At 40.3% G+C, this 16846-nt stretch overlaps 2 protein-coding genes across 7 annotated transcripts in view; both read right to left on the bottom strand.

The window, feature by feature from the left end:
* Window positions 1-4218: 4218 nt before the first annotated feature.
* LOC129727094 (uncharacterized) overlaps window positions 4219-16846 on the bottom strand; it is a 358152-nt gene continuing 345524 nt past the window's right edge. For 3 of the 6 annotated variants that reach the window (XM_055684561.1, XM_055684553.1, XM_055684554.1), the window contains 3 exons: window positions 5847-5943; window positions 4774-5793; window positions 4583-4716 (listed from right to left, as the gene is read on the bottom strand). The gene's annotated coding sequence lies outside the window, so the exon portion shown is untranslated. The other 3 variants (XM_055684558.1, XM_055684557.1, XM_055684555.1) reach the window with 3 other exon arrangements.
* LOC129728685 (uncharacterized) lies at window positions 7828-15108 on the bottom strand. The gene is made up of 4 exons (XM_055687136.1): window positions 14933-15108; window positions 12469-14876; window positions 11782-12414; window positions 7828-7985 (listed from the first exon to the last, which is right to left on the bottom strand). Exons 1-4 carry the CDS (start codon window positions 15106-15108, stop codon window positions 7828-7830), a joined length of 3375 nt encoding a protein of 1124 aa, XP_055543111.1.

Here is a 16846-nt window from a genome sequence, read left to right as displayed (position 1 = left end):
TTGGGAGAGCGTTACACACACACACATACACACACATGCAGAAAATGCTCAACTCGTCGAACTGAGTCGAGTGGTATATGACATTCGGGCCTTTTGAGCACTTTTATACCTTTAGTTTTTGCAGTGATTGCTATACCTTTCTAGGAGAAAGACAAAAAGTGAAATGATAGAAATGACTTTTAATTTCAACTTCAATCCCGAGCAAGGCCGCAAACATTGAAATAGTACAATATCAAATTTAAATGATGTTGAGGCCACATATTTTGATCGTAGCTATAGTTTTAAACAGTCTACGGGTTACGTTTCTTTCTATATCTTTCAAACCAAATGTTTAAACATTATGAAATTCACTGTTTAAGGGTTTAAAAGCCCATTTATTTGAATTCAACTATGTTCATAGCTTCTGAGATATAAAAGCGTTTTTCACATTCTGACGCAGCGCCAAAACTAAAAGTTTGATTACAATGAAATTCAATAGCAACCTTAGCGGCAAATAGATCCTTCATTTGACACCAAGATAGAAAGAATCGGTCGGACCATCTCTGAGAAAAACCTATATTAATCCACCTAGCGGTCAGACTCAGCCTTTCTCATTCAAACTTATTATTTGTAAAAATAGATTTACATAAATGCTTAAATCCAATAAATGTTTATCCACTCTTTGGGTTCTAAAATATTGATGTTGTAATAAAGTATAAAATATGAAATTTGACGTAATGTTAGTACTTAAGAAATAGCGAAATAAAAGCAATGACTCTTAATTTCGAACAATTTAATCACGAGCGATGCCGTGAACGTTCAGATAGTACGATACCACATTTAAATCATGTTGAAGCCATATATATTGATCGAAGCAGGTAAAGTGTTGAATAGTCTTTGAATTTCTGTTCTTTCTAAAACTTTTAAACAGCATATCAAATTGTTATGAAGTTTGTTATTTGTAAGTTTGAGAGATGACTCATTTGTATGACACTAGTTATGTTTAAATAAGTCGTGTAGTACTTGAGATAATAGACTTTCGTTGTTTTACAAATTAAAACATAACGCTTGCTTAAGCTTGATTACAATCAAATGAAAAGGTAACGTATGGGGCAACCAAACTTTGAAACCACGTGCTAATCATAATTCATCAGTTAACCCTTAACTAGCCCGTTCATCTGATATCAATATTGTTCAAATCGGTTGTGTAGTTTCTAAGATAATGAAGTTTCGTGATTTTCACATTTCGATACATTACAGACGAAGTTACAGTCCGATTACTGCAAAATTCAATAGGGAGTTATGAGGTAGGTAGACCTTTCATTTGATACTAATTCTGTGGAAATCGGGTCAACCATCTCTGAGAAATATGAGTGAGTCCAAGTAAGTTGTCTTGGAATATGTTTCTTTTCATAGCTGGATTTCACATTTTTAAACATAACAGGCAAAGTAATAATCCGTTTGAAAAAAAAAATCATTAGGGTCTTATGGGGCAACAAGACCTTCCATATGACACTGATTTTATGAGAATCGGTCCAACCATCTCTGAGAAACATGAGTGAGATTAAATAGTCTCCAGAACACGTTTCTTTCCATAACTTTTGAACCACATGTTCAATCTTCATCAAAATCGAAAGTTAAGAGTTTTTAGGTAGCCCGTTCATTTAAAATCAATTTTGTTCAAATCGGTTGTGTAGTTTCTGAGATATTGATGTTTCGTGATTTTTACATTTTGATACATAACCTCTAAACTAGAAATCAGATTACAATAAAATTTAATAGGGTCTTATGTGGCAACTAGGTCTTTCATTTGCAATTATTTACATTGAAATCGGTTCAGCCATTTTTGAGAAAATCGAGTTTGTGTGTGGGTGTGTACACACGTACACACCCACACACAAACATATACACCTATACATGCATATATGCAGAAAATGCTCGATTCGTCTAACTGAGTCGAGTAGTATATGACATTCGGCCATTTGGATCACTTTTCTACCTTTTAATTAGCCAGTGATCGTTAGGAGGAAGTCAATATGTTAACTTTCATTATGTGATTTCACATTTTCATGAGCAACGGACAAAGTTACAATCCGATTGCAATGAAATTCAATAGCAACCTATGGGGCAACTAGACCTTTCATTTGACACTAATTTTGTGAAAATCGGTTCAGCCATCTCTGAGAAAAATGAGTGAGTTTAAACAACCTCAGGATAACTTTTCTTCACATAACTTTTGAACCATATGCTCAATCATTACGAAATTCAAAAGTTAAGGGTTCTGGAGACAGCCCGATCATATGAAACCAATTTTATTAAAATCGGTTGTGTGGTTTCTCAGATATTGATGTTTCGTGATTTTTACATTTTGATAAATAACCTCTAAACTAAAAATCCGATTACAATGAAATTCAATAGCAACCTATGGCGCAACTAGACCTTTCATTTGCAATTAATTTTATGAAAATCGGTCCAGCCATCTCTAAGAAAAATGAGTGAGAAAAAAAAGTTGCACATACATACACACACACACACATACACACATACATACATACATACAGAAAATGCTCAGTTCGTCGAAAGAAGTCGAGTGGTATATGACATTCGGCCATTGGGACCACTTTTATACCTTTGGTTTTTCCAGTGATTGCTATACCTTTCTAGGAGAAAGGCAAAAAGGTGCACATACACACGTACACACCCACACACAAACATATACACCTATACATGCATATATGCAGAAAATGCTTGATTCGTCGAACTGAGTCGAGTAGTATATGACATTCGGCCATTTGGATCATTTTTCTACCTTTTAATTAGCCAGTGATCGTTAGAAGAAAGTCAATATGTTTTCTTTCATTATGTGATTTTACATTTTTACGAACAACGGACACAGTTACAATCCGATTACAATGAAATTCAATAGCAACCTATGGGGCAACTAGACCTTTCATTTGACACTAATTTTGTGAAAATCGGTTCTGCCATCTCTGAATAAAATGAGTGAGTTTAAACAACCTCAGGATAACTTTTCTTTGCATAACTTTTGAACCATATGTTCAATCATAACGAAATTCAAAAGTTAAGAGTTCTGGAGACAGCCCAATCATTTGAAACCAGTTTTATTGAAATCGGTTTTGTGGTTTCTGAGATATTGATGTTTCGTGATTTTTACATTTTGATACATAACCTCTAAACTAAAAATCCGATTACAATGAAATTCAATAGCAACCTATGGCGCAACTAGACCTTTCATTTGCAATTAATTTCATGAAAATCGGTCCAGCCATCTCTGAGAAAAGTGAGTGAGAAAAGAAAGTTGCACACACACACACACAAATACACACATACATACATACATACTGAAAATGCTCAGTTCGTCGAAAGGGGTCAAGTGGTATATGACATTCGGCCATTGGGACCACTTTTATACCTTTGGTTTTTCCAGTGATTGCTATACCTTTCTAGGAGAAAGGCAAAATCACTTCAAAAAAACATAAAACATTGAAAAAAAATAAATATTGTAAAACGGCTATGTAACAAGTAAGATAATCCATTTTTACATACTGGAAAAAAAATTCAGCCAGATAGGCTCAGTAGATGCTGAGAAAAACTCACCATAAGTTAAAAAACATGGTTTCGCGAAAAACGCTGTCAATAGCATAATATGTACTAACTATACTTGCACACACGACACACAAAATACATCTCCAAACATACCTTAATCAATATTCAAAATACCCGATCATTTCATTTCACCCTAAACATCCAGAAAAAAATTACATTTTTTTTTTTGACTTTCCAGTCAGTCCCATCTAAACGGAAAGTTTAATTTGAAAATGTTTACATGTGCTGAACATCTGCCTATACATTCAAAACTGCTTAATAATATTAGATCGTTTGAGAAGTATGTTGAACAAGTAAAGAAGTATTTTGGTGTTTTTGAAGTGCAAATCACATTCAAGGTGGTATATTATTTTAAACTTTGCACAGTGGAGCACTTAGAACATCAAACCTGATCAAAATTATTTTTATGGGTTTTTGTACTGGAAACGTATCATGGATCAAAAATGTAGTATAATAAATAGTTGTGACTAAAAATTTCATGGATTAACCCACCTTTGAGTGATTTATTACTTTTCTGATTATGTAATTCGGATTCAATAGTAGTTTCTTTTCTACAATAAATGACTAAGGCTTTATGAATGAAACATAACTATTTTTTTTTTAGATCAGTGAGGTTCGGGGCTTACACTGTTTTGTTTATTAATCAATCTGAGCACTTAGAAGAATCTGAAGAGTCACTAGTATTATTACCATTGTCCGTGTACGAACATTTCACTCCCAACATTTGCATTGCTTCGGGCGAAAAAGCTTGACCGTTTTTCTTGAATTTTGGCCTAGAGCTCGTAATCAAAGGATCGGAATTCAATAGCAACCTGTTGAGAATGTCTCAGAACACCCATCCATTACATGACAGAGGTATGTTCTTGAAACTGAGGCAACAATACTGCCGGAAGCTGAAAAGTTGAAATTTTTCGATGATTTTCACAATGATGTAACTCGTGAGTTCCGATTGGTTCGGATGATCTAAAACCACCAGTTTGACCAGAAATATACAGGCTTTGATTTGCAATTGACTGTTTACATTGAAACTCATTGATACTTAACTTACTTCATATAATATGACATAAAAAAAATCTCACTTCAGAATGTTTGTGTTTATTAGAATGTTTCCTGGAAATATTGAGACTATTTATAAGTTTTCTAAATTTACAGATTTATTAAACTAACCTTCTTTGACAATCTCCATAATTGGTTCGATGATAAATCACTACGTTGCACTTGATTGTTTTGAAAAAAATGTGAACGGTACGGAAGCATCGAATGCAACAACAAAAAGCTAAAATTTGATCGATTTCAATTAGCTGTAACAAAGGTTAACAATACTTCTGGATGATTATGAGCTGTCAAAAGATTCAGTAGGCATCACACTTTCAAATGAGACTATGCAGAACATGGTGAATAAACTTTTGCTTTTCTGACTTTTGATCAGGTTTTTAATTGATTTACTCCTATGTGCTTCGAAGAACAGCTTAGCTCAAATTTGTACCGAAAATAAAGGTGTCCTGATTTCTAATTTCAACCAGATGGTATCCCTATAACTGTACACAATTAGAAAATTTGAGCTCTTTCCACTCATATCGCTAGTTTAGTGTGGGAACTCAAATTTGGATTCATGCCACTTTACTCAATTTTGGGTAGGTAAATCAATTAATGACAGTGGGTAAAAACTACTCAAGTATTCTATAATCAAATTTGGGTAAATTTTACTCAATTTTGGGTATTTGTAATTTTTTTTTTTTTGTTGAAAAAGGAACTTGTTTCTCAAGACATAAATAAAGTAAATAAATAAATATAATTTGTATTATTTTTATTTCTGTTGACAAGTTGGTTGTTTCTGTTACAAGGATTTATTATTTACAGTTACAAATAATCATTCAGCATATTCATTGAATATAGAACATAGTTGTACTGCTTGATGCAGGCAATGTTTTTTATAAATAAAACGATAAAATTTCATGAATTTTTTTTAATAAATTTGGAACAGGGAGTTTAAAAACGGTAAATATTTTAACAAATACGTCAATCGCTCTGCTCGACGATTGTCCACATTCTATTATGTTACATTGGAAATCAACAAAATATTCCCCTTCGTGAAAAAGCTCCGCCACACAAACAATGTGCGGAGAGTGATTCACCGCTGATATTGGCCATTTGAACTACTTGCCTTGCGGTTTTGTCCAAGTCGGGCTTAAAAATTTAAGATTAAAAATAATTGGATTTTGAAAATAAACGTATTTTACCTGTAGCCATCTCACTAAAGGAGCAGCTGTAATTTTTAACGCTTTACTCCCCTGTTCGTCATTTGTTTTATTATGCGTAACGCTCCTCTTAAGTATTCTGAAAATGTTAATTTTTAGTACGTTTAGTTTATACAATAGATGGTTATTAGATTATTTGTAAAATATATGCACCCGAGGTTGAACTCAACGTTCTTTCTACGAACTAGCTTTGTTATACCTATACCGAATAGGGTGGTTATATGAAAAAAAAAAAAAGGAAACTGTCTAATTTTCTCGCTCCCGCAAACTTTTCGTTTACAGTGCCCTCGGAGTAGCTCTAAGAGTGTTTAAAAGTAATTCTTTGCACAATTATTCCTCACAGCGTGAGAAAACTGGCAACTGCAGCCTGCTGCACAGTGTTGCTGGGAAAATTAGGTTCAGAGCAATTCGTTGGATATACAATCGGTCCAAGCTAAATAGTTTCTTCTACAAGCATCGGATCGCATTCTAGTCTAGTCTAGTATCTTGACTTATACGTGTATAATATTTTATTCACTTCCTTCTACATAAATCCCCGACTACTAGAACTGCAATTTTACAGGTATTAGTGATAACCTCAATATTTAAATAAACTACATTTGGTTAAAAAAAACAGCTACGCAGTCCCATGCATATAGGTGGCTGAATCGGATCGGACCGAGGATCGGGCAAATATTATTACATCCTAAACATGCAAGTCAAACACTCATCCACACGAACAGGGCGTTATGTGAACACGTCCATTGAAAATGTATGTTGTTTCGTTGTCGGTCAATCAAAAACGGATTTCATTATCAAATAGAGGTTTCTCTTCTCCTTCCTTACTATCGATTTATAATTTAATAGTTTAACTAAAACTGACACACGCACGACTATGTGGCTGTCAAAATAATCGGTCGGGCATGGGCGATTCGTCAAAAACAATTTAAATTTTGGGTTTGGCACTCGACGTGACTCGACTCGACTCGTAAGAAATGGCCTAAATTAAATCCATTTTCAACATGTCCGTATATGTAAGGAAACAACTAAAGTGACTGACAATTATTAATAAATTATTACTATCAGTAACACTGCTCCAGCCACCTTGATCCATCAATAATCCAATTGAAAGAACTGTTTCCAAATCAGCATTCTTGTTATAATTTATATGCAATCGCTCGTAAGCTTGCTGTACCTAAAATCAGATTAGATGAGTACAATAAATTGAAGTATGTATGTTTACATTGGTTTTACTATTAATCCGTTATATCCCAGAAGATGAGGAAAAGTTATTACTATTTCGTGAACTAAATTATTTTTGCCCTGTAGTAAATATAGATGGAGAGGAAAGCATTGAAACATCTCATCCGAGATAGTTTTGTAGCTCTGAATATTTTCGATCATGACAGTCAATCGCGCAGCTCTATCGCGCACTCCTTCAGGAATGGATTCAGGAACGCGAATGGATTTGCCATTTGTCCACAATCCATTGTTTTGATTAATGTATAAATAAAATTAGATCACTAACGTCAAGGTTGAATTTTAATGTGTTTTGTTTTTAATTTGTTAAATGGGGTTCACGTTTACCAAGCTGTGAAAATGCTATTGTTATAACATCGGTCAGGTTTATCGGTTTAGTTTTCCACTCGTGATTGCAGGGCCCAGTTGTAAAATTGAAGCAAAAATTTGGAAAAACCTACTTCGAATTGTGATGTTTGATCAAGACGGCAAAATGTTCTCGGTGCTTAATGTCGTTTTCGTTTTCGCGGTGTACTACACTTTTTCCGTGCTATACTTTGCAGCTTCAAATAAGAGAGATCGCAGTAAGCTACGAAAACGAACGGACGCGAAAAATTTTCGTGTCAAAATTTTTAAAGTTTCGATTGTGCTTTTTGTGAGGATATACAGATATTTGGACGACTGGAACTAGTTTATTGGTTAACTTAATCCTGTTTTTGCTGGCTTGGGTCCAATCAACCTGCGCTCAAGGTCTTTTGTTGCTGTTCATCGCTGACAGTTGCCGCACCGATTCGACGCTGGAGTGCTGTGCGTTACAGAGGACCGGCTCCGGTGGATACTCACTACAACGAGGTTGAGGAGGTCGAAAGTGTAGAAGAATCATCGGTCGGCGTGCACTGCTTGCTGGAAGGTGTTGTGTTGTGCATAGGCGTGCAATTATATTTTGAATTGTTGCCTATCTTTACTGTCCGGAAGGCGGAGCGCACTATGCGTAGCTCACAAACCACTTCCAAAGTCAAGGTCTTGGTGAAACCGACAGTTGGGTCGTGAAGCAGGATCATCGCTCTGGATGTGCTGCTTCCCCGGTGAAATTCTGTTGGGCGTCGTGAGTCTAGGGGCTATCTACAGATAAGTACACAGTTTTTTTTTTTGTTTCTCTATAAAGGTGCTGGTATTAGTAATGAACTAGGCGTGTAACATTATTCAATTCACCCGATTACCACGGTTATGCGCGGCCTAGTTTGCAGGCTTTCATTGACAAGCATTGTTTTCGTCTAGAAAATGTTAGTGTAGTTTGTGGGAGTTTGGAATATGCGTTTTACCATAATCATATGCTTTGATTTTTTGATTTTACTAGCGAGCAGTTGTTTTATGTAATTTTTCATATATTCTATTTATGGCTTTGTCAACAAATTTAAGACTATGTTTTGTATAATATGTATATCTGCTTTTTTTTAATTTTTGAGGCTTTGGATGCATGGAACATTGCCAATTTTCATATTTAATAGGCGATTCGTACGTCGAGTAGAGAAAATCGACATAAACGCCGGGTTCCTGCACGTCTGTGTCGGCCAGAAAGATTGAAGCGGTCGTTCGTTACGTTTCGTTGAAAACGCGTATTCAACCCGGGTGAGTTTTGCTGATATATGGATTTTTGTAACGATTTCGCGAAATGAACCCAGATATTTGATAATATCTGTCTCATCATCACCGTTTAACCGGAATCTGCTCGCGCAAACTATATTAATACATCGCGAATCGAAGTAGATTTCGTTCAGTCGATAAATATCGTGTTTAATCGAATGACTACGCGATATATGCCTTTCAAAGAACCGCGTTTGCTTTCTCGAGGATATTCTGGATTAGTAATAGACAAATATTTGAATTCTTGGTCGGCCTAGCACATTTTGTGACTCGGTGCCCGCATTTTGTACGCCGTATATCAACAAAAACGTTGACAATAAAAAAAAACTAGTAGGGCTTCAGGATTTGAGTGGAAGGAATGGAGAAAATAGCTCGTATGCTACGCAAGATAAGTAACTTTTTTCATGGAAAAATAACTGCGCGTGGATTCATCGTTTTAATTCTACATTATACCGCTGCGTATGGGTTTTTATATATACAATTCAAATAGTATTTTTGCTCCGTTTCCTTAAAATCACCTATGAAAATAGTATGTTGGTGAAGCAGTTGATAATTTTCCTATATGATGATTTTCAGGTGCGGGAGGTGGTTCACATGCTTTGTGCCACCTGCGACATATCAATGGTTGTCGTTGACACTAGGACTTTAGCGGTGTTATCGATGGGAGGCGGTTGTCGACGTTAAAGATGGGTACCAATAACTTTTCTATAATGTAATGGAAAATATGGGAAAGATCACGAGAGATCTTTATTCTTGTACGAAAATAGACCTGGAACTGAAATTAAAAAAAGCAGGGTTTTCTATAAACTGCACACTATTTACCAATGTCATTGTCGGACTATGGTGCAGTAATGATAGCCAAAATCTTATGCTTCACTTTTTCGATTTTTATAGCTTTTGGGCAGATGTTTTATATAATACGTTCCAATTATGACTGGTTCGGCATTTTGTTAATAAACTTGAGACTATATATTGGTCAATATGGATAACTTCGTTTTTAAATTATTAAGGCTTTGTATGCATGAAACTTTGCCAATTTTTCTATTAAATAGGTAACATTCACATCGAAATGTCGTATTCCCGAGCGTCTGCGTCGGTAGAAGGAAAAATAGCGGTCGTGCGTAATGCTTCGGTGTAAACCGCGTTTCCGGTTCGGGAGAGTTTTGCTCATATGAACGTTTTCGAAATTAAGTGATTTCGCGGAGTTTACCCAGATGCTTGTTCATGTCTCACCGAAGATTTCGTTCGGTCGATAAATATCGTGACTAACGAAAACGCGATGTATACCTTCCAAAGAATCGCGGCCAACGTGTACTCGAGATTGACAAATAGCTGGTTGCTACAAGTGGTAAAGGCTACTTCACGCGCGTCGTACGCAGAGGATCGCGGTGTTTGGCAAGAAAGATACTCATGGTTCGTTTCCGTAATAAGCGCGCATCATTTTTATATTCCGTTTTTCAGGTGTGTTTTTCGCGGGATCGTTTTTTTAGAGCAGACGAAGTGAACACGAGAGACGTCGTTAGTCGATCTGTTATATAGAAAATATCCGGTTGACCGAACCTAGAGAAACTCCGCGTTTATACATTTCAAGAGGCCTATCTTCAGATAGATCAACAACGCGCAATAGCTTTCGGTATAAAGAGGATCACCTTAAGAGGAGATATCCGATCATTTGAAGTTGTCTCGATTCGGACAAAGATCCAGTATCCTTGCGTACGATTTATTGTTGCTGTGTTACATTTTCAAACTGAGTAAGTTCGAATCGCATTATGAATATCGTGGCGGATGTAATGAACTCAATGGCGCGACACTTGTTGTAAAGAACCCGACGCTCGAAATCAGCGCATCGTTCACCAAAACGAACCCAGCTGTATACCTTGCCCTTTCTCCAACATCCCAGTGATTTCTCGTGGAAGTGCAGAGGTGTTCTCGGCTTCCATAAAGCGAGTATCACGTCAACATTTTCCTATACAAACTCCTTCTTTGACCTGCATTCGGATGCGGCCGGCGCTGGTATTGCCTGATAAACATATTAAGGTCACCAGTTTTTACACATTGAGGATGCATGTTGGTCCCAAGCATCATCTATTGGTTCTCTGTGCAATTACTGCTGATCTGGCAATAACGGAGTAGCAACCGCGGGCGGTCAATCATGCTCATCATGCTCATGCTATACTTTGCAGCTTCAAATAAAACATTTTCAGTGTCATTGCATTGGTATGCGTATAATAATGGGATAGCTGTCAATTCGTTTTGTTTTGGTCATAATCGCATTCGTCATTTTGTCTCGTTTCCATTTCATATGTCCATCTCGCAAATGTGGTGAGAAAAAATTTACCTGACACTTTACCACGTGGAACGAAAACCAAAACAAACCAGTTTTGACACATACGTGTGAATGTGTTGGTAACTTCCTACAGCACACTCTGCTTTTTTCGGGTGTCATCAGTGACAGAAAAACCTCAATTGTTAACCCTTCATAAGGCCGTGGAAACTACGCAAGGTGTTCGGTATGGGAAGAGGAAAGACGTCTTGATAGCAGCTTACTAGCAGCTTCAAAGCTGTAATGTATTATTTTTGTTAGTTACAATTTTTCGGTTCCTTAAACGTATTTTACTGTCTCACATTTTCGTATTTTTCTTCCCTTTTTATCCGAAACAAATTTATTTAAATTGTGATGTTCGTGGTGTCTTTTGTAGCTAGTCAGATCTACTTTCACGTACTTATGAATCAGCCGTACTTATAATGTAGGATCTTATTCACTGCATGAATTATACTAATATCTTCTCACTAACCAATACCATAGTATAAAAATAACACCATAGTTTTAATTCAATAACTTATATACTAATAAGGGATTTTACTAAATTTACTAATCAAAAAAGTTTTATTATAAAGGGTTTCAACGTGCTGCAATGGCTACTGGCACTTAAGAAAAGATCGGTCGGTTTATGCTGCATGTGACAGTTCTAAACCACGTTGTTGCCGTCTGACGTTCCTCTCGCTGACATCTATGCTGTTTCGCCGTTACAGCTAGGGGTGATCCAGAACTTACTCTCCTGTGTGGAGCGTACGGCTAACGTCCGTAACATCCCCTGCCCGTGAAGTTCCGGACCATCCCCAGGTGTCTGAAGATCCAGAACCGCCAACTTCACTGCAGGCCTGTTGAACAGCCCATTCTTCGTCATCACGAATGCTCGCCGAACTTGTCCATCCTTCGCCTTCATCACGTCTACAACTCTGCCTCGCAACCACCCGTTGCGCTTTCCATTCTCGATGACAAGAACGAGGTCTCCTGCTTCCAACGGCTTGACCGGCTCAAACCACTTGGTACGCCTGGTTATGGTTGGCACGTATTCTCGAATCCAGCGACTCCAGAAATGATTCACCAAGCACTGCGCTAAGCGCCAGCTGTCCCGTAGGGTATTTCCTTCCACCTTCATAGATATCCCTTGTTGCGATATGCCCTTGGTGCCAAATAGCAGAAAGTGGTTTGGCGTGAGTGACTCCTGCTCCGTCGACTCTAGGGGAATGTATGTAAGTGGTCTGGAATTGACGATCGACTCTGCCTCGAGAACCACAGTTTCCAAAACCTCGTCGCTAGGATGATGTGGGTGATCCGCAATGGCCGCTATGGCCACCTTCACGGAGCGCACCATGCGCTCCCAGGAGCCTGCCATATGCGGTGCTGATGGTGGATTGAAGTTTCAGCTTGTATTACTGCTCGTAAATGTCACCGCACAGTCTTCGTGGATATTCTGGATCTGAACTCGTAGCAGGTTGCTTGCTCCCAGGAAATTCGTCCCGTTGTCGCTGTAGAAGGATTCTGGTGAACCCCGACGTGCTACGAATCGCCTGATCGCCATCACGCAGGACTGAGTGGACAGGCTGTGAACTACCTCCAAATGTACGGCGCGTATTGTGAGGCAGGTGAATAACGCTACCCACCTTTTAGCCAAGCTGCGGCCCTGCTTCACCAGTATTGGTCCCAAGTAGTCCACTCCAGTGTGTGTGAACGGTCTAACCATTCCTGTCACTCGGAACGTTTGATGTGCTGACATCATAGGAGGTAATGGTTCAGCTTTCCTAACACGGCAGGTCATACATTGCTTCGAAAGCTGACGAATCAAAACTCGTAAGCCCGGTATCCAGAACCGCTGACGCATCTCATTACCGATAGTCTCGCCGTTTGCGTGAAGAAATTTCCGATGGTAGCTTTCAGCTAGGAGGTAGACGCCATGACGCTTCCTCGGTAGCACGATCGGATACTTTATATCCTTCGTCAGAGACGGTGCAGTAGAAATCCTGCTGTTCATTCTGATGACGCCACGCTCGTCTAGAAACGCTGAAAGACCATATAGTGGACCCGATTTTGGGATAGGAACGTGATTTAGGGGACTCGCTAGATTGCGCTGCAGAATCGCGTACTCGTCCGGATACGTTTCGGCTTGAATCTGTGTCCATATGGCGGTTTCTGCGTCAGCTAACTCTTTCTGCGACAGAATATACGGATTGGACGGCTTCTCTCCTCTGAATCTACGCACAGCTCGTAGAACATAGGCAGTCGTCCTCAGTAGTCGATTCCACTTGGAAAACCTATTGAATTTCACCGCAACTTGCGGTATTATACCGTGAAACAGGAAAGCGGCACGTAGTTCGGTTTCAGTCTCTGTCAGCTTTCCTGGTGCCTCTGGTGGCCACTTCTCTTTGGTTTGGTACAGAAATTCCGGGGAACTAAACCACGGATCATTTGGGTAGAAACTTGGCCCGTCTTTCCATTTCGTGGCTACGTCGGCGATGTTTACTTTCGACGGAACGTGACGCCACTCATCCACGTTAGTGGTAGTGAGGATTTCTCCTACTCGGAAGGCTACAAACTGGTGGTAGCGTCGACTATCGGAGCGTAACCAGCTGAGAACCGTTGAAGAATCGGTCCAAAAGAAATGCTTGCTTACTTTGAAGTCTAATGAACTTAGGGTGGAGTTCATCAATCTTGCCCCGATCATCGCCGCTTGCAGCTCCAGGCGTGGGATGGAAAGCGGTTTCAGCGGCGCGACCTTCGTTTTTGCGGCAACCAGAGCACATTTGGGTCTTCCACCGTCTACGTATCGGAGATACAAGACCGCAGCACAGGCCAATTCGCTGGCATCCACAAATAGATGAGCTTCCGCATGTTCAAGGGCCGCAATGGCAACCCCATTGAAGTAGCACCGGGGCACCTTCACTTGGTCCAAACGCTGCATGTACTGGCACCACTGGATCCACTTTGCTTCCAATTCTTTCGTAATAGGTTCATCCCAGTCCGTTCCGGTTCTCCAAATCTGTTGCATCAGTATCTTCCCATGTACGACGAAGTGGGCGATAAACCCCAACGGATCGAACAAGGACATAACCGTTTGCAGGACTTGCCGTTTGCTGGGAGTGGTTCCACTCTGGATTAGAAGCTTGATTTCCTCCTTCATGCTGCTCACATCGAAGGTGAAAATATCCTCCTTTGGCTTCCAGATCAAACCAAGCACCCTTTCCGACTCCGACGCATTTTCCAGGTTCATGGACACTTTCTGCTGGGCTTCTGGTTCTCCAATGCTCGCCAAGACTTCAGATGAATTCGAACAGAAATTACGAATGTTGAATCCGGCTTGTGAGTGGGTGTGCTTCACCTCGGTAATCAATCGTATGGCTTCTTCTTCAGTATCCACGCTGTCTAAGAAGTCATCCACGTAGTGGTTTTGCGTTATAGCCTTCGCCGCCCTTGGAAAGCTTTCTGCAAACTCCTCTGCGTTTTTATTTTTGACAAACTGTGCCAGACTTGGTGAACAGGTTGCCCCGAACGATGCCACGTCCATGACGTATATTTGAGGGTCTTGCTCTGGGTGCAGTCGATATAAAAACCGCTGTGCCTGCCGGTCTGCTGGCCGTATCCAAATCTGATGGAACATTTCTTCAATGTCGCCTACCATAGCGATGTTCCCCTGTCTGAATCGTAGCAAGACTTCTGTCAGAACAACTAAAAGATCTGGACCCTTCAATAGCGCGTTGTTGAACGACATTTCCCCTGATCGGGCTTTAGCGTCCCAGATTAGCCGCAACTTGTCTGGTTTTTTGGGTTCTGTACTACTCCGAGAGGTAAGTACCAGACCTTGCTCGAATCTGTAGATTGGAGTTCCCTTGGCGTTATACGGTGGGCATATCCTTTGGCTTCGTACTGCATTATCTGCTCTCTCACCCTTGCTTCGAGAACAGGATCCTTACTTAGCCGTTTCTCCAGCGACTGCAGTCGGCGTAGCGCCATCGGATAGCTATCTGGAAAGCAGACGTTGTCATACCTCCACAACAATCCCATTTCGAAGCCATCTTCGACACGCCGGATCGTAGCTTCCATTATTTCCCGCGCTCGCTTGTCTTTTTTTTTGCCTCCGGTTTTACCGTTATACTGGACTCCTCGACTGCGAAAAACTGCTTCATCCACTGGTGTAGTTCACGATTATCAACATCGTCAGCTTGATGAAGATTCAACTGCTCCACTACGCTTTCACCGTCAGAGTTTTTCCCGAAAATACACCAGCCTAACCGCGTTTTTGTCGCCACCGGTTCGTTATCGCTTCCTTCTCGTGTCCGCAACGCGGTTAGCAACCGAATATGCTCTATACCGATGATGATCCCCGGAGTTGCATGGTTCCACTCTGGATTAGAAGCTTGATTTCCTCCTTCATGCTGCTCACATCGAAGGTGAAAATATCCTCCTTTGGCTTCCAGATCAAACCAAGCACCCTTTCCGACTCCGACGCATTTTCCAGGTTCATGGACACTTTCTGCTGGGCTTCTGGTTCTCCAATGCTCGCCAAGACTTCAGATGAATTCGAACAGAAATTACGAATGTTGAATCCGGCTTGTGAGTGGGTGTGCTTCACCTCGGTAATCAATCGTATGGCTTCTTCTTCAGTATCCACGCTGTCTAAGAAGTCATCCACGTAGTGGTTTTGCGTTATAGCCTTCGCCGCCCTTGGAAAGCTTTCTGCAAACTCCTCTGCGTTTTTATTTTTGACAAACTGTGCCAGACTTGGTGAACAGGTTGCCCCGAACGATGCCACGTCCATGACGTATATTTGAGGGTCTTGCTCTGGGTGCAGTCGATATAAAAACCGCTGTGCCTGCCGGTCTGCTGGCCGTATCCAAATCTGATGGAACATTTCTTCAATGTCGCCTACCATAGCGATGTTCCCCTGTCTGAATCGTAGCAAGACTTCTGTCAGAACAACTAAAAGATCTGGACCCTTCAATAGCGCGTTGTTGAACGACATTTCCCCTGATCGGGCTTTAGCGTCCCAGATTAGCCGCAACTTGTCTGGTTTTTTGGGTTCTGTACTACTCCGAGAGGTAAGTACCAGACCTTGCTCGAATCTGTAGATTGGAGTTCCCTTGGCGTTATACGGTGGGCATATCCTTTGGCTTCGTACTGCATTATCTGCTCTCTCACCCTTGCTTCGAGAACAGGATCCTTACTTAGCCGTTTCTCCAGCGACTGCAGTCGGCGTAGCGCCATCGGATAGCTATCTGGAAAGCAGACGTTGTCATACCTCCACAACAATCCCATTTCGAAGCCATCTTCGACACGCCGGATCGTAGCTTCCATTATTTCCCGCGCTCGCTTGTCTTTTTTTTTGCCTCCGGTTTTACCGTTATACTGGACTCCTCGACTGCGAAAAACTGCTTCATCCACTGGTGTAGTTCACGATTATCAACATCGTCAGCTTGATGAAGATTCAACTGCTCCACTACGCTTTCACCGTCAGAGTTTTTCCCGAAAATACACCAGCCTAACCGCGTTTTTGTCGCCACCGGTTCGTTATCGCTTCCTTCTCGTGTCCGCAACGCGGTTAGCAACCGAATATGCTCTATACCGATGATGATCCCCGGAGTTGCATTCGTGTAGCTTTGGACTGGTAGACCGTTCAGATGCTATATTTACGAGCCAGATCATTATAGCAAATCGTCTGCGCTGGCAGCTGGAGCTGCTGCACAGTTCTCACGTTATTAAGCTTGAACTTCTTGCCATCCCCGGAGATAACCACGCTGACTCGCTGGGATTCTCTCTCCTCTCTCGAGATATTGCCTGTCCA

Source organism: Wyeomyia smithii, chromosome 3, assembly GCF_029784165.1.
Source record: "Wyeomyia smithii strain HCP4-BCI-WySm-NY-G18 chromosome 3, ASM2978416v1, whole genome shotgun sequence".
NCBI lineage: Eukaryota > Metazoa > Arthropoda > Insecta > Diptera > Culicidae > Wyeomyia > Wyeomyia smithii.
Note: the sequence above shows the minus strand (reverse complement) of the source record. Positions and strands in the feature narration are given on the sequence as shown.

Excerpts from the sequence above, each read along its gene's own strand:
- LOC129728685 (XM_055687136.1), bottom strand. The coding sequence starts at position 15,108 with ATGGAAGCTACGATCCGGCGTGTCGAAGATGGCTTCGAAATGGGATTG. Across the intron at positions 12,415-12,468 it reads CCAGAATATCCACGAAGACT|CACCGCATATGGCAGGCTCC; the intron begins GTGCGGTGACAT and ends ATCCACCATCAG. Across the intron at positions 7,986-11,781 it reads CGTACGCTCCACACAGGAGA|CAAGCAGTGCACGCCGACCG; the intron begins GTAAGTTCTGGA and ends AACACCTTCCAG.